General features: G+C 39.0%; 2 protein-coding genes across 2 annotated transcripts; both read left to right on the plus strand.

The window, feature by feature from the left end:
* Nucleotides 1-348: 348 nt before the first annotated feature.
* LOC125228641 lies at nt 349-2,128 on the plus strand. The gene is made up of 3 exons (XM_048133298.1): nt 349-491; nt 1,791-2,002; nt 2,112-2,128. The coding sequence occupies exons 1-3, from the start codon at nt 349-351 to the stop codon at nt 2,126-2,128; spliced, it is 372 nt and encodes a 123-aa protein (XP_047989255.1).
* Nucleotides 2,129-2,200: 72 nt separating this feature from the next.
* On the plus strand, nt 2,201-19,178 carry LOC125228521. Its single transcript, XM_048133113.1, has 9 exons — nt 2,201-2,312; nt 5,818-6,009; nt 7,007-7,074; nt 10,872-11,052; nt 15,120-15,297; nt 16,045-16,239; nt 17,223-17,349; nt 18,206-18,386; nt 19,122-19,178. Exons 1-7 carry the CDS (start codon nt 2,210-2,212, stop codon nt 17,269-17,271), a joined length of 966 nt encoding a protein of 321 aa, XP_047989070.1. The 5' UTR covers nt 2,201-2,209; the 3' UTR covers nt 17,272-17,349; nt 18,206-18,386; nt 19,122-19,178.
* Nucleotides 19,179-19,201: the final 23 nt, after the last annotated feature.

The raw sequence follows: 19,201 nt of genomic DNA on the forward strand, positions 1-19,201 counted from the left end.
AGTAATGGTGATTTTGGTGCGACTTTCAAAATTAGACGACTTTCGGAATTACCCTAATGCACCCTACATCTTGTACTGAGACTGACTGAAATAGCATGACACGTTCGTACGTTTCCATAACAATACGAAGGCAAATCCATTCGCAATACATCTGTAAACTCGTACCAAAGAGAATTGATACAATGGTATTATATTATCTAAGCTCGCATGAAAAATCAGGCGAAAAAAAAAACGAAATGCCAAAATTGACAGTTACGTAACAAATGGATCTAATCAATTTCACTTTTATACAGTCTTGTTTATTTAAAATAGGTAAATATTAAATAGAAGATAAATAGTGCAAGAATCATGGCAGCCGTGTCCAGTTCTCAGCTTCCTAAGAAGCGGGAACTGCCGAAGCTGATGGCATGCATGACGAAGAATAGTGTGGAAAATATGAGGAACAGACTTATATTTGCTATGGATGCACTAGACTCTAAGGCAGTGAGGAGGTAAGTAAGAAAGTATTGTGAACTCGATAATAAAATAAATAAAATAAAAATAAAATATTTTTATTGAGCAAATATACCGTACAGCCAGGTGTGTAGGTCCCTGCTAGGTAAAACCTGTGTTACAGAAGTCAGTGTCCTCTCCCAGATTTAGTTTTCATATAAATCTAATATTACACTAATTTTGCTTAACAGCTAACAATTTTTTGCAATATATACAATTTACTTTGTATTAGTGATAGTGATAATATCTTGAATGTACAAATCAAAGCTCGAATCGGTCTGGCCTAGTCGGTAGTGACCCTGCCTGCTCATTCGATGGTTCTGAGTTCGAATCCCGGTAAGTGCATTTATTGTGTGATGAACAGAGATATTTTGTTCCTGCGATATGGATGTTTTCTATGTATTTATCTATCTATACAAGTACCGATCTGGCTCAGTCGGTAGTGACCCTTCCTGCTAAGCCGCGGTCCTGGGTTCGAATCCCGGTAAGGGCATTTATTTGTGTGATGAGCACAGATATTTGTTCCTCATGGATGTTTTCTATATATAAGTATGTTTTATCTATTTAAGTATGTATATCGTCGCTTAGCACCCATAATACAAGCTTTGCTTAGTTTGGGGCTAAGTTGATCTGTGTAAGGTGTCCCCAATATTTATTTATTTATTTACCTATGCATTTATTGTTATGCATATTGTACCAGTACCGATAGTAGAATCCTTGCTTAGTTTGGAGGCTAGGTTGATCTTTGTAAGTTGACCCCCAATATTTATTTATGGACGTTAAACTTGCGGGCGACATATCTAATTATTTAAATATGTGGTTGTAACTACTTATGTTAATATATCGCTAATGGCGATATGTATTGGTCCAGGGAGTGTAGCCGCAGCGAGCACTCATGCCTGATGAAGTCTCCATCTCTCCCATATGACTCGAAACACTTCACCAATAGCGATATACAAGTATTAATGTGAGTACAACCGTATATTTAAATATTCTGTGGCTGTACTCATATATTTAATTAAATAAATATTGGGAGACACCTTACACAGATCAATCTAGTCCCAAACTAAGCAGAGCTTGTATTATGGGTGCTAGGCGACGATATACATACTTATATAGATAAATAAATACTTATATACGTACATATAAAACAAGGAACAAAATATCATCACACAAATAAATAAACAAATAAACAAATAAATGCCCTTACCGGGATTCGAACCCGGGACCGCGGTTTAACAGACAGGATCACTACCAACTTCGCCAGACCGGCCGGCTGACTGAATTACAAATTCCAGGCGTAAGTTACCACTCCACGAATGTCTAATGCTGGAGCTCCGAGAGGCTGGATACCGCGAAGCCGCCGAGTACCTACAAGACCTCCTATATGATAACATGCAGCTGGTCATGGAAGACGATATAGGGATTATAGTGGACCTGACGAAGAGACCTGACTACTTGGAGCATATCGGTGCTGAGCTGCAGAAGGCTGAGAAAGAAAGGGATAAAGGTAAGAAAGTAATCGATACAATCAACCGTTTTTTGACAGAAATTCATGATAGTCAACACATGATGTTAACGACATCATGTACTGACTTAGTTAAAGACATCATGTACAGTCAGCTGCAGAGAATAGTAGACCCTCCTGCAAACAGATTTGTATGGAATAGGGTCTACTTTTCTCTGCAGATGACTGTACAACAACATGCAGCTGGTCATGGAAGACGATATAGGGATTATAGTGGACCTGACGAAGAGACCTGACTACTTGGAGCATATCGGCGCTGAGCTGCAGAAGGCTGAGAAAGAAAGGGATAAAGGTAAGAAAGTAATGGATACAATCAACCGTTTTTTGACAGAAATTCATGACAGTCAACACATGATGTTAACGACATCATGTACTGACTTAGTTAAAGACATCATGTACAGTCAGCTGCAGAGAATAGTAGACCCTCTTGCAAACAGATTTGTATGGAATAGGGTCAACTTTTCTCTGCAGATGACTGTACAACAACATGCAGCTGGTCTTGGAAGACGATATAGGTAGTCAGGCCTCTTCGTCAGGTCCACTATAATAGTGGACCTGACGAAGAGGCCTGACTACTTGGAGCACATCGGCGCTGAGCTCCAGAAGGCTGAGAAAGAACGTGATAAAGGTAGGAATTAATTGATAGAATTTTTTAATAGAAATCCATGATAGTCTAAACACATGATAGTTAAAGACCTCCTGTACCACAAGCTGGCAGGCAAGCACTTACAAATAGTGCGGCCTGGGGCCCGTTTCTCGAAAGGTACAAGCCTTGTATTACAAGTGCGCGAACTGTCAAATCGTAATCTGTGCCATCCTCGTCTTCCAAATTTTATAATCGTTAATTTACTTTCCAAGCTATTCGACTGTGGAACTCTCTCCCTGTTGAGTTAAGACGTTCTCAATCTATTGCCTCTTTTAAATCAAACCTTAAAGAATACTATTTTTCCCTTCCTTAGATTTTATGAATGACACTGTTGTTTGTTTCTCTATGAATATAAACCTTTTTATATATATATTTATGTGTGTATGTTTATGTATGTTTATGGTTATACTTATTTATGTACGTGTATTTGAATGAGTGTTTTGTGTTGTTTGGTTGTATTTAAATTCTACTTCTCATATTTTTTAGAGCCACCTACCATATATTCTGATTATATTAACTCCAGTACCCAAAGGTTGTCTGGAAGAGATCGCTCTTAAGCGATAAGACCGCCTGTTGTGTCCTCTGTTTAATTTGTTTTGTTTCTTGTGTATTACTTGTAAACTATGTGAGGTGTGCAATAAAGAGTATTGTATTGTATTGTATCGTATGGGTTGTCATGGAAACACACTTGTAATACAAGGCTTGTACCTTTCGAGACACGGGCTACTGATGTTTTATCATTTATCGCGCGTCCATGCTTGCCTGCCTGGCCATGGAAGACGACGAAGACATCATAATGAAGACATGCAATTTATTTATTTTTTAAGTAGGACGAGGACAAAATAAATATTGCCTGTCTATTTATAATTATTATTTATAGTTTCACGAACCCTTTTAATTTGCATAACAATAGTTAGCGGAATTCTACGTCATTCATATAATACGGAAACAAGGGAGCAGCTCAAAGCCCTATGATTAAGTAGTCATGTTTCTCATATGGCAAGGAAAAATACCGTTTCAACGTCATAAGCTAACAACCAGGGGCCCATTTCTCGAAAGGTACAAGTCTTGTATTACAAGTGTGTTTCCATGGAAACCCATACGATTTGACAGTTCGCGCACTTGTAATACAAGGCTTGTACCTTCGAAAAACGGGCCCCAGCCGGCCTAGCCGAAATGACAATCGGTGACGCTAGACGCCAATCGAAACGCAGTCTGGCTCTGTCGGAAGTTTAATATGAAAACTTGACTTTTTTGTTGCTCTGCTAAGTAGCTCTCGCTCTCGGTCGGCGCAGTCACACGTTCGTTCTCAATCCAAACCGCTCGCGCTCGCCGATCCTATACTGAACTAAATGAGCAAAGACCGATTCTCAGACCACGGAAAGATTCAGTTCATTTCGGTCATTGATGGGATTTTATTCCTAACAGTTCATAGTTCGTGAACGACACAAGCCTACTCTGTCGCCCTAATAATACGGAAGAGCGACAGAGATAGCTGGCTATGATTACGATGTTATGTTATCGCAAGCGTTTCATTTGGCTACGTACTCTGAGCCTTTAGGCCTTATGTTTTGGTTGTTTTCGAATGCGTTACTCGATAGAGTGAACGTCACGAACAAGTTTTTTGGTTATAACCACAAAATTAAAATTTTGATTAAACCCCCGACCGCGACATAGTAGACCGATTTTCATGAAACATGGCTAAGAACACTTCCAACTAACTCAGCTTTCAGACAAAAAAAAACTTAATCTAAATCGGTTCATCCGTTCGGGAGCTATGATGCCACAGACAGACACAGACAGACAGACAAATTTTTGCGTCGGGGGTTAAAAATGTACCTGCTCGTACCTGTCGGGCAAGCACGGTCGCGTGATATGGCCTACTACTACTACTAGGTACCTTTCATACTAGTTAGTGTGCTAGGCCCGCCGCTGGTCAACGTAACTTTTGTTAAGTATTACCACATTACAAGAGTAATTATTACTTTAGGGCAATTCATTATTAAGTAAGATTTTGGTTTCATTACAATTCTGCATTTGGATATTACCTCGACAGCAATTGTATAACTAAAATCGCATGCGAGTTCGCACGCCGTGTAAATGGGCCCTTAGGAGCGTTTTCCACTTTTGACGTGATAACGTCTAATAACTCGTTACTACGGGCTGCATGCACGAAAAAGATGACGTCATTGTCCCGTTCCTCAAGGCCACCAAGCAAGAGCAAGTGGTTTGTGTATGGATGGTTGGGGTGCAAAAGGGGCCCGATTTTAGGACAGAAAATTTTTGTTAAAAATTTTCATTTATTATTTTTGAGTGTTTGTAATTTAAAAACATGAAAGATTGCATTAAAATAAGCATCTTTTATAGAATGAAGTTGCTTGAAAAACCTACTTATTTAGGAGTTAGAGCAGTACGAAGTTGCGAATTTTCCCATAGTATTTACTAAGGATATATCCTATGTTAATATTGATAAATCATATAGAACACGTTTAAATAAGGATGTTTTGTTAAATAAACTTTTTCTTTTCCATTAATATTTACTGAGATATTAGGGTTCTAAGATTAGTAATGGCAAAATTAACGCGTGTCTCGCAAACGGTCTAGGATACAAAATGACAGGTTCGTTAGGTATCTTCAAACGGCCGAAGGCGGGCGCCGCCGATATCGCTTTCTGTCTCTGGCGCCTTAGTAATGCTACGGGAAAATTTTGCAACTGTGCACCACTCTAACTCCTAAATTAGTAGGTTTTTAAAAAAAAAAACTTTAATTTATAAAAGATGCTTATTTTAATGCATTCTTTCAAATAAGAACAAAAAAACGTGAAAAAAGTCCCAGAATTGGGCCCCTTTTGCTATACTCTGACCGCCCCTGTCTATACTACTGTAATGTTTGACGTTATCACGTTAAACTACCGTCCGTAAAGCGACTTTACAGACAACCAATTTTTTTCTAACAATTTATGTCAATTTCCGTGACGCTGTCGGATGTCGTATACTTCGACGTCAAAACACACCAACGGGCGTATCGCGTCGGTGCGTCTCTTTCGCATTTACCTACTATCGCGACAGGCGATAGGTACCTATCACACGATCGTGCTTCGCTCGCTGGTAGAAATTGTGGTTATTGTCATTTATTCTACTTATTATTCAAGGTAACACCAAAAGCGAAGCCCTGTATCTGTTGGGACTGGCGCTGTACTACGCCGAGAAGGGAAAAGGAATACTTTGGTTGGCTGAGAAATTCTTCATGGCGTCTATCGCTGTGGCCAGCCAATATCTGGTGGATGGTGGGCGGCAGAAAGGGTGCTGCAAGTACCATTATGCGAAGTTTTTGCTTGACAAATGTAAGTGATTCACAACCAGATTATTGATATAGACATACATATCGTCACTACTTTTAAAAAATCTCGTATCTCACGCTGTTCCTCAAAGTTAAAACGCAGTAAGTCCATATGCATTCCATACATACTTACTACAATTTTCTTTTCATTGACAGACGAAGTTTTTTTAAAAGTAGTGACGATATGACGGGACACTGAGTGGATGCTGCCCTTGCCCGTGTCATGGCTGACTATTATGAGACATGCACACACGATGGAAAATAAATTGAGCGGATACTGCCCTTGCCCGTATCATGGGACGCAGGGACGCACGCAGGGACAGCATCCGCTAGACTAACTATTTGACATAGTCACACAAGTTTGAAGATACACTGAGCGGATGCTGCCCTTGCCCGTATCATGGAACGCATACAGAGGCATCACCTGCCAGGCTGACTATTGATATAGGCACAACGAAAATACACTGAGTGAATGCTTCCCTTGGCCGTGTCATGGGACGCACGCAGAGACAGCATCCGCTAGGCTAACTATTTGACATAGTCACACAAGTTTGAAGATACACTGAGCGGATGCTGCCCTTGCCCGTATCATGGAACGCATACAGAGGCATCACCTGCCAGGCTGACTATTGATATAGGCACAATGAAAATACACTGAGTGAATGCTTCCCTTGGCCGTGTCATGAGACGCATATAGAGACAGCATCCGCTAAGCTGACTATTTGAGATTAGGTGCACAAGTTTGAAGATACACTGAGCGGATGTTGCCCTTGCCCGTATCATGAGACGCACGCAAAGTCAGCACCCGTCAAGCTGACTACATAATTGACATAGTCTTACATGTTTCAAGATACACTGTGGTTGTTACTCTAATGACTTGTCCGTGCCAAGTAGCACCCGCCAGGTTTCAAAGATTATTAGATATTTGATATTTTCTGTTACGGTACAAAATTAAATTAGCGTATTTTTATTATTATTGAGACTATCATTTGATATTTTAGTTCCAGGAGTTGATCAAGATGAGCCTTTTCAAATTCTGACTCAAGTTCGAGATTCTGCTATTGGAAAGGTAATTCAAATTTTTTTCTTACAAAAATATTTGATTATTTCGAACCTAGAACTTGAGTAACAGTCTTTACTAATCCTTATACCAAATTCCGAAGAGATACATTATTGGAGAATATGGATTATCCATACCCACCTCAAAATGTAGACATGTTCTAATATGTATGCTAAACAACTTATATGGTATCTTTAAGACGACGGTGTTTGTACAGTCGCCAGCGAATATATCGGAGCACTCAGGTGCTCAAAAATATGTGAACATGCTCTGAACCTTGACAGTAGTAAAAGTAAAAAATAAATTCAAGTAGGAATTTACAACCTCTTTCGAATTGTTTAAATTACATTAAGTAAGTACCAATGATTAAATAAAAATAATAATAACAAATTTATAAATTTATTTAAAAAAAAAATATAAATTTGTCAATCATTTACGCCTTATATACATACATACATACATACATCACGCCTGTATCCCATAAAGGGGTAGGCAGAGCACATGAAACTACTAAAGTCTCAGTGCCACTCTTGGCAATTAAGGGGTTAAAAGAAAACGAAAATTGTGACATTGCAGTGACAGGTTGCCAGCCTCTCGCCTACGCCACAATTTTAACCCAAATCCCACAGTCGACTTCTACGACACCCACGGGAAGACGGGGGTGGTGAAATTCTTAACCCGTCACCACACAGGTCGTTACGCCTTATATAATCTTCGGAAGACAACTGATATCCAAACTGCCCTATCAACCGATAATGCATTTGCGCAGTCCCTGCTAAGTTACCGTATCATGCTTTGGGGCAACAGCATAGATAAAATTTATAGATAAAGTGTACAGATATTTGTGAGAACCTCGGATGCTCCGATATTATAATATATGTGATATCGACTGTATAGGTAATTCCACGGAGGTTGAAGTGAATGATAACACACACAGCTAAATGAAGATTAGTACTGATTGCAAAAATATGAATGAATGAAATGAGTGAGTGAATGTAAAAAAACTATCAATATATTTTTGAAAAATATTATTATTTATTGATAGACTTATCATTAATGGTATTAAAAGCAGTAATGGTATTGGTGAACTTTATAGCTCATATGAAATTTCACTTCCAAATAATTATTCAGCTATCGATATATTTTGTATCGGAAGGATGTCCCTATGTTAATTGACGTATTGCTACTGCAACTTCTATGTCTGCTAATAAGTACCTAATGAAAAAATAGGTAAACACCATATTAACAGCTACGATGATAAAATAAGGCAATCTAATAAAATATCTTTGATTTCTACGATTAATATTACAATCATAATCTGACAATTAATTAATCACATACGAGATATTTTATTTTCTGCTTTGTTTGAAAATTATTCTATAGACGTAATTCTTAACAAAATAATAGAAACTTTTTGGTCTTTCTTGCAATTCACTGTTGAATCTGCAGTCGGTACACGGTAAGAACACTAATTTCAAAATCTCGTTGTCTTTACATGACAGTGTTATAGTGTGCGTGGCCTCAACTGAGTTGAAACTACCTATACAAGCCCAAATATTTATGAAACGACCGCTACGTCAAAGCACCGTACCATAAGGGACGAGGAACCTCATTATAATTCAATGAAGGACCCTTCCAATGTTTCCTACTCTATTTATGAGTCACTCTTACAGAAATATGACAGGGTAAATTGGTTAGATTGAATTAGTTGTTGTCCTTTCCGTACTCAAAAACGTGTATAGGTACTGTATGTGCTTGGTTTTTGGTCCGTAAATTCCGAAAGCATAACATTAGGTTAAGATTGCTAATGTACAGTCAAGTGTAAAAATATGGGTGCGTACAACTTATCAAAAATATGTCCCATAGCACTTTATGTCGGCGGAATAAGGTCTCGGTACATATTTTTGAGCGGATAAAATTGATACGTATTTTTGCACTTGACTGTACCTACGAAATTTTTTACAGTCATACAAAGGGATGTATCCACTTTTTCACCTTATTATAATGCGTCTCGTGAGCGTAGCGTCGCCAACTGTATGGAAAGAGACGCCGCGTCGACGTTGCGTCGACGTCGCGCCGACGCGGCGTCAGACTTTGCCATACAGTTATTGGCTCGACGCTACGCTCTCGAGACGCTAGATGTGGGGGGCTCCTAATGCGGCAGTCGTGATAAACCGCTACATCAACTGGACCGCCAAAAAAAAAATGCGAATAATCCAAAGCTTTAATTTGCTAACACAACAAATCTAAACCAATCAATGATCCTTTGATTATACCAATAAATTACACAAGGCTTGTCTTTCTTTGTTTGTTAACACATTATTCGTGTCTTCTGCCTTACTTATCTTTCAATTAAGACAGAAAAAATCTTATTAGGCTATTGGTAAATCTGAGTAACTTGGAGATCAATAGAAAACTTTAATAATGAAGAAAAATATCTTGTTACGGTTCCAAAAAGGACTCATTGATGTCTGCCTGTCTGAATGCATTTTTTTTAATTTTTTCTATAATAAAAAAAAAGTTGGTTGTCTGTAAAGTCAGTGACAACGTCAAACATTAGGTATAGGAACAGGATGATCGCTTGAGATCGATTTTTGAATTCCGAACGCACTAGTTCGCCGTTCGAAAGTCTGTGGAAAACGACGTAACTGCTACTTATATTTTTTGAAAAAGGACGGCTAGTCATTTTAAAACTACTGGTAATGACCACCTGTTTTTGATTCCGTTTAAGTAAAATTTAAATTGCCCTTAGTGGAGATATTATTGAACGAATTTCATGAAATAGAATGGCCGAGATTCAGAACTCGGCCCCATCTGTCACTTTTTCATGCAAGCAGACCGTAGTAACGAGTTATTAAACGTTGTTGCGTCAAAAGTATGATATCTTTTGCACATGTATCTGAGTGATATAAAAATGTTGATTAAAACATATTTATGCGAGACACGTATTTTGGTTTGGTACGTGCGTTGCATAGCTTGTTTTATATAGGAGTGTCAACCATTTTAGTATGCTAGTTAATCTTCCAATCATGTTTTAACTCTTAATTTGGGAAAAGTCATGGTCGTGAGTTCAAGCCTCTCAGGCGATCAATAACTTTGAATCGGATGAAATACATAAAGAACCGACTTCATTATCAAATTAAGGGTTAATGTTTCTTATACAAACATACATACAATCACGCCTGTGTCCCAGTCGTCCTCGTCGGTTTCAAGTATTAAGTACTTCTTACCAGGGTGGCTAGCCGAATGGCACAATCGCTCACGAAACGCTCACGAAACGAAGCGCTAGTAGATATCTATCTCTATCGTGCTTGCGTATTGGCGCGACAGTGCGGCGTATCGCTTTCGTTTGCCGAATTCGGCTACGGGGCCTTAGCTCGACATTTCTCCGACGCGAAACGAAAACGAAACGCCGCGGAAGGTAGTCTGGCTCTGTCGCGCCAATACGCAAGAGCGATAGAGATAGATATCATCATTCGGCTACGCATCCTGGGGATCGATTTTTGAATTTCGAACGCAGGAATTCACCGTTCGAAAGTCTGTAGAGAACGATGTAATGTTATTTTTGAAAAAGGACGACTAGTAATTTTAAAACTAGTGGTAATGACCACTCGTTTTTGGTTCTGTTAGTAGAATTTAAATCACTAGTAGTGGAGATATTATTGAACGAATTTCACGAAATCGAATGGACGAGATTCAATAATCGGCCTCCTGGCCTTTTTGCAATATTTCCCCGATTTGGTCGAGAAAAGTTCGCCTAATGTTTTTATAGATGCTCTAATATACTATTTTTTGTCGATTTAAAGCCATGGCTCCTGTACGAGCCTGTAGAAGGGGATCAGGGAGAGCAGTCAACTGAGACACTGTTTAAAGCGACGGCACTTCAACTGCACAGAGTTCTTATGAGCCAAGCGAGGACTATTCGCAAGCAAGACCCCAGCAAGGCGGAACGGTTGTCCCGTTTGGCTGAAAGGCGCGCTGTAGATGGTAAGTCCAACTGATTGACTAATCAACTAAGCCACTGTTTAAAGTGACGGCATTTCAACTACACAGAGTTTTAATCAGTCAAGTTCGGACTGTTCGCAAGCAAGACCCGAGAAAGGCAGAACGGTTGTCCCGTTTGGCTGAAAGGCGCGCTGTAGATGGTAAGTCTCTGATCAGTAACACTATTTAAAGCAGCTGCATACATATAGTTCTGATCACCTAATAGGGTATCGTTTGCAAGCAGGACCTTAGCAAGGCGGAACGGCTGTCCCGTTTGGCTGAAAGGCGCGCTGTAGATGGTAAAAGTCTCTGATCAGTATTCTGACACCCAAACACTAACGGTTGTCCCGTTTGGCTGAAAGGCGCGCTGTAATGCAGCTGCTGATCAGTATACCGTATTTAAATCAGCTCTAATCAATCACCAAGAGGGTATCGTTTGCAAGCAGGACCCTAGCAAGGCAGAACGTTGTCTCGCTTAGCTGAAAGGCGCGCTGTAGATGGTAAGTCCAACTGATTCACTAGTCAACTGATACACTAAATATGTAAAAATTATATTCAAAATTTAGAAAATGATAATTGTTTTTATAAAGAATTGAAGAAATGGTTAATCAAACATGCATTCTACGATGTACAGTTGACCAAAAATGTGGTTTACCACCCTACGGTTGAGGTTCGTCATGAGACAACAAGGTCGATTTCCCACTGCAATAATATTATGTCAGTGACAATTGCTCTCTGTCTATATAAGATGCTTACGTTATGAAATGTGTCAAGTCAACCTTAGCGATCGTTAAAGCTCACAAAACTTTTGTCAAAACACGAACCACTTTCTTGGCCCACTACACTAATTTTGTGACATTTAAATATTAATGTAATTATGTATCCAATTGTTATTATTATTTTTATAATTTTATTATTTCTCATGATTTTACCGGTATAGGTAAACATTGACTATAATTATACTAAATTTTAAATTTGTATCTATGACCGTTGATAAATCAGGGTGTAAATGGCACAATCGTTGAAACGAAGCGTGTATCTATCGTATCGCTTTCGTTTGGCGTCGGAGAAATGCCATTTGGCTACGGGGCCTGGGCATTTACGAAATAAATGAATATCAATATGAATAAAGCAACTGCACAAGCCAAGCCCGGACTTGTCGCGAGCAAGACAGAACCACCAGCCAGCCGCCAGCGAGGCAGAACGGCTGTCACGATTGGCTGAAAGACGCGCTATAGATCGTAAGTCATTATCGATATCATGGTATCTAACCTACTTGAAAACTTAAGATTGTTTGCGGTTGTACCTTTTACTAGTATTCTATTACCTACATAGTATGATGCATGTATAGCGCACCCTGCGCACCAATGTGTTTACCTGTGCGTGTAAGTAATTCTTTTTGCACCTTTTCTAGTCTGTAAACCATTTTCTTGTATAACTTCCAATATTTTTATAAGCCAGTGTAAACATTTGGTGAACCAAATAAATAAATAAATAAAAACTTCGTCCTCTGCAGTAAAATAATAAAATAGTAAATGTGTATTATTTTTTTAAAATGTAGTTTCTTCATTGAGGTCTTCTATAACTTAACCGAATTGTGAACTGTATAAGGAAGAACACTACATTGTACTTAAAGCCGCCTGAACTTTAGGCCATAAAGTGGGATTAGGCGTAATTGGTACTGAGTACGCTCGTTACGGCCCGATTCACACTTTAGCATACGACAAATAGTAAATTTGGATATGATATATTATGGATCGTATGTGTTAGTGTCAAAAAATGTATTGTTTTAATCCGTATCGTATGTGGTTATTTTTTGACAACTATGAAAGTTATTACACTATAAACACAAAAAGTGTATAATGTTAGTATGGGTTAGAACCTAATTATATGGTTGGGAAATTATGAATAGACAAATCTCTTTACAGATCTAGTGTGAAAAGATTAGGCTTTCCCAATTATTATTAGTTATTAGTACGGAAACACGTACGAACTTATGAACATGTTTTTACATCTATTTTGGCTTCATTGTCAGTACAAGATGTACTGACACTGTCTAAACTAGCATGACAAATGCGAACGTTTCCGGAAAAATATTAAGGAATTAGGAAACCTTTGTCGCACTACATCACTTCACTACATAGTATAAAACAAAGTCACTTTTTCTGTCCCTATGTCCCTATGTCCCTTTGTATGCTTAAATCTTTGAAACTACGCAACGGATTTTGATGCGGTTTTTTTTAATAGATAGAGTGATTCAAGAGAAAGGTTTATATGTAGATGTAGATGTAGATGTAGTGTAGGGACGCCTGGCCGGATACAGGCGGGCTGTCGATCGCTGGTGCGTTCATTCAGCCCAATTCCCTGGAGTTGGAGCTGCAGGTTACTGTCCCGGCTGCCCTCCCACACTTCTCTCCTCAAATCTTCTTGTTTTCCTGCAGAACAGAAGGACATCTTTAAGTTTGACATCCTTGAGTTCATCTTCTCCCAGATTGTCTCTACCGAATGTGTCATGTCGCGGTGCCGCGTACATGATACACTCTGCTAGTAAGTGCAAGCTAGTCTCCTCCTTACCACAATGTGGACAGGATTCGTCACTACTGATACCTATTATCTTCATATGTCTGTTAAGAGTGTTGTGTCCCGTTATGATACCGGTCAACAAAGGTTTATATGTATAATAACATCCATTAAATAGTGGAGAAGTACTGTTATTTTTGAGGTTTCTAATGTGATGTCGTAAATAATTACATGCGGGTAGATTATATTTATTTGTCTACCCCGAACATTTATATAAATTAATATCGGGTAGTTTTGTGTTGTTTACATCTCCGGTGACATTTCGCTGGGACGTCAGTCTTCGCGACCACGGCCAGTGCAACCTGGCCGAAACGTTGGGAAAAAAGGTAAAAATAATGTTAATTAATCGCATTCGACCTGTATGTGACTTTAAATATGTGTACAAAGCGCGAGAACTTAAGTGTTATCTTGATAAGGGATAGGGATAGCGATAGGGATAGCAATAGGGATAGCGATATCACTACATAGTATAAAACAAAGTCGCTTTCTATGTCCCTATGTCCCTTTGTATGCTTAAATCTTTGAAACTACGCAACGGATTTTGATGCGGTTTTTTTTTAATAGATAGAGTGATTCAAGAGGAAGGTTTATATGTATAATAACATCCATTAAATAGTGGAGAAGTACTGTTATTTTTGAGGTTTCTAATGTGATGTCGTAAATAATTACATGCGGGTAGATTATATTTATTTGTCTACCCCGAACATTTATATAAATTAATATCGGGTAGTTTTGTGTTGTTTACATCTCCGGTGACATTTTGCTGGGACGTCAGTCTTCCGCGACCACGGCCAGTGCAACCTGGCCGAAACGTTGGGAAAAAAGGTAAAAATAATGTTAATTAATCGCTTTCGACCTGTATGTGACTTTAAATATGTGTACAAAGCGCGAGAACTTAGTATTATCTTGATAAGGGATAGGGATAGCGATAGGGATAGCGATAGGGATAGCGATAGCCATAGCGTTAGCGATAGCGATAGCGATAGGGATAGAGATAGGGATACGGATACGGATACGGAAACGGATACGGATACGGATAATATGGGTATCGTTAGAGGGATACGGATAATCGGTCGGCGGTCTCTTACAATCAAAGTGCTCTAAGACGATCGTTGTTTGCTTGCTTGAAGATTACGTTTGCGATAAGTATAAGCAAAATGTAAAAAATTGTAAGGGATAATAGAAAAAAGTACTTTTTACCCACCGATCATATAGTGTCGAAATACGGGCTATGTGGGATGTTTATAAAGGTTTCCCCAGCGTATATAGAATTACCTACGCTGTGGTCGATGTGTAATATTTCTACAATCATTGCAAGCAAAAGTATTATGTGCAATCGAAATAATCGCAGATAAATATACCAGAGAAACCTAGGGATCCAAATGAAAATCTTAATGAATACTTTTATTACGCGGGCGAAGCCGCGGGTAAAAGCTAGTATTCTATAAAACGTTATTAGATAAGTCAAATTAACAGTATTTTATTAACAGCCGAAGAAACCGTCAAAACCGCCGACGCGATCATCGAAATCGGGATCTGTCAGCTGGCGATCAACAACCTGAACAACGCGCAGAAGACCTTCGACCGCGCGTTCAAGATTCACAGCGAGAGCAAGAACATAACGGGCATATGCGACTGCAAAATGCATATGGCGGCTGTCATGCAAAAGTATGTCTTTAGGATCCCGTCCCCATATTATGATAAAACGGGACTATATTAATTACTAGGTCGCCGCTAATCGTCCCCCCTTCCGTCTATCACCAGACGGTCATTGAAATCAGCATCTGTCAGTTGGTGATTAGCAATCTGAACAACGCCCAGAAGACCTTCGAACGTGCCTTTAAGATACTTATACATAACTGGGCCTATGCAGCTGCAAATTGCATATGGCGGCCGTCATGTAAAAGTATGCTTTTGAATAAATTTAGAGATCTTAAAGGGCGTTGGAACAGCGTTAATTTTGCACGTAATGAGGCAGTAGCGAAAGGTAAGACGTGGGTACACATGGTTTTTAAGTTGATAACTCTTATCGAATATTTTACGTTTTCTCGCCGCGCGGCAAGTGACCTCCTCGTGGCAAGTTTTGCATAATTTAAATGGCTGGGATTACTCACGCGGCTGGCTTTGAGCCTTTTAAGGACCAAGATGACTGCTTTGATTGGGAGAGCTGAATCTAAAGAGCGTTAATCCAACGTACATTTTGAAACATCTTCTTTATCCTCTTCTGATCTTAGAGAACGTAAATTTTGAAACAACATGCCAAAAGTTTACCTTCTTTTGTTACCTGATTTAATTATTGTTACCTGGAGCCCATCTCTCGAGTGTCTAACATGACAAGTTGGAAAGAAACTTCCGCTTGTAAATTGTAACTTTTAATTTTGTAAAAATGAGCCCCTAATTTTAAGATTTTTACAGATTAGGGGACCACGAGGCGGCAGCCAAGTTGCTAACAGAGATGGGTGGCATGGCGATGGAGCACGGCCTGCGACTGCAACTGGGCCGCGCGCTGCATCTCATCGGAGAGTTGCATCTCAGACGAGAGCGTCCTGAACTCGGCACCCAGCACTTGAAGGAGGCTTTGCTTGCTTCATGGGGTTTAATTGGCAGTATGTAAGTATATTTGACTAGAAACTAAGAGGTAGGGAAATCCTTGGAAGGAGGCTGCTCCTCATAGAAAGAAACCTAGTGGATGGCAGTCTTGAAAGGAAATTTCGTTGGATTGCAAGGATGTAGCTCAGCCGTAATATATTTTGTTACTTATAAAACATTGTATCTTAGACGAGAATGCTCTGAAATAAAAACCCATCACTTGAGGGAGGCTTTCGCCTACTTCATGAGATTTAATTGGCAATATATATGAGTGTGCATGGGAAAACGTCCCACTTTGTCGATTGCTTTGTAAACAGCAAATACAACACATATAGTCAAATTTGTCCATACATAAGCCACACAGTTTCCACTAATGTATAACACATGTATCTCTGTTGCTCATTGCTAAGGTACAGTTCATAATTTAATTGCTATTTCTACTTTTATTTTTTATTGCGGAAACAAATTGATTTAAGGTTAAATGAAATATATCAATGTCGCCAAATTTTTCGTTATAAATCTTACATGCTCTAGGTAAGAATTTATTTCTTGCATAAGTAGTTCGCCCACATTGAATTGCAAATAAATTTGTGGAACGAGTTCGCCGATCGGGACATCTAATAAATATTTTTGAAAGTAGATCGGGATTATTCATATAAATATACAAGTATTATCTCGCCTTGATGGTAACTGACAAAGTGGGACGTTTTACTAAACACACTCACATATGTGTAAGACTATTTATGACTAGAAACTCAGAGGACGGGAAATGCTTGCAAGGAAATGACATTGGATCAGATGGGTGTGGTTTGGTAGCACGCTGCAATTCATAGGAGCTCTGTTGCATGTCAGTCGGGAACGGCCTGAGTCGGGAACCCAACACTTGAAGAATGCTTTTGCGTTAAAGATGGACAAACAAACAGACAAACATACTTTCCCATTTCTAATATTAGAATGGAAGGCGAATAATGTTCCCAGCATCATATACAGATTCTTTTTTTTAGCCCGGTGCACAGCCCTCCCTGGATATGGCCACGCTTGGAAGTGAATTAGGTATCGTTTTTGAGAACAAAACGGAGATTTATGAAGAGGAAGCGGAACAGTCTCGGCTAATGATGGCGATATCTTCAGGTACACATAAGAACCTAATATGTTCTTCGTTACATATTATAGGTACAAGATATAAGAGTGTTGCACGCTGGTAGCATAGCTGTAAGAGCGTGCGACTTTAAGTAAAACAATGTTGGGTCAAACCAAACCTCTGCTCGTTTTAATAAACTTTTCGGAACTTGCTCTCTTGTAATGTGAAGAAATTTTGAGATTATTAGTCCTAATCCCATCTAGTCCCACTATAGCATAGTTTGGAAGCTCAGTTCGCATTAGCTAAAAACCAGTTCCTAAGCAATTTCCGTTAAGTTTGTACATTTGGATCACGTCTCCGATTTTGATAAAAATTGGTAGGCTGATAGAGTCTATGATGCTGAGCAAGATCCACTAGGTTTCCCAAAATGTCCTATGTAGTTTGTATGAAACCTTCCTTGTTTGTTACCAGACTTCTATACATTTCCGGTAACAAAAAAAGGAAAGTTTCATACTATCAACCTAGGACATTTTGGGAAACCTAGTGGATCTTACTCAGCATCATGGACTCTATCAGCCTACCAATTTTTATCAAAATCGGAGACGTGATCCAAATGTACAAACTTAACGGGAATTGCAGGCCTACGTGTACAGTCAACCAATTGGAACCACTAGGCCACTGTAGAACTATGTCATAGTGATGACTATACATCAGATTGTAAGAAATCTCTTACTGCATGTTATTTTGACATGGTCATAGAGTAGTTCTAATTGGGTTACTGACTGTACATTAGTGTTAGTTTAAAAACGGGCTTCAGGCTTCCATAAGCCATGGCTAAAATCCGAGAAGTAGCCATTGATATTTTTTGACATTTAGAGTTTGGCAATTGATCATTACGTTTTGAAGGACAAGAGAAGATGGCGTCATTCTTCGGCATGCTAAAAGAGGCCAAGGACTGTACGATAGCTAAGATGAAAATCATTGAATGGAAGCTGTCTCTCTCTCCCTGGTGGATGAAGAGGACGCACCACAACTTCTTGCCCTGCCCGTGCCCGCAGCATCACCGGACGCCATTGGATGTCTTAAAGTACCTAAATACCAAACTATTTTCTTATCTAGCTGAAATATCTGCGATCGTACTAGACATTCCTAAGTTATAGGATTTGATTTCCCGTTTTTTCACACATACTCGTAATGTTTTGAAAAAGACGACATGTACCACTTTTTAATTTCTGCTTTAATGATTTTGATTAATAATTATGGGTAATAATCGTGAAAGTTTAAATCCCACGGTTGTACTCACGTTATTATATCGCTAAGGTACAGCGGGGCAATCTCGACTGGAAGCAAATGTAACTGGTCCCTTTTATTCCATGCTTTACAATGTTTGCATTATTAAATAGAGTGTCCACCGGTTATATATTGTAGGCGTGTTCAGTGGATACATGTAGAACTCAACATCATAGTGTAATAATGGAAAAAAAATGGATCAGTTACAATTGCCCCCTAGTCGAGATTTGCCCCTCTGTACCTTACTCTATAGGTTCATAGACTATGTAGTTGTCCGCTCTGTAGGTACTGCCAATGCCAATACAGTTTTAAGATTAAAGCAACATAATTTTATCTTTATATTAAACTAGCTTTTGCCCGCGGCTTCGCTCGCGTTAGAAAGAGACAAAAAGTAGCCTATGTCACTCTCCATCCCTTCAAGTATACTTCAAAAATCACGTCAATTCGTCGATCAATTTTTCCGTGAAAGACGGACAAACAAACAGACACAAGATTAATTCCATCATTTATATCTATTAGTATGGATTTTTAGAACCAAACTGGAGTTTGAGAAAAACAAATGGAGATCCAGTCAAGAGAGGACAATCTACAGCGACATAAAAGTAATCAGCA

Source organism: Leguminivora glycinivorella, chromosome 8 (assembly GCF_023078275.1).
Source record: "Leguminivora glycinivorella isolate SPB_JAAS2020 chromosome 8, LegGlyc_1.1, whole genome shotgun sequence".
Classification (NCBI taxonomy): Eukaryota; Metazoa; Arthropoda; class Insecta; order Lepidoptera; family Tortricidae; genus Leguminivora; species Leguminivora glycinivorella.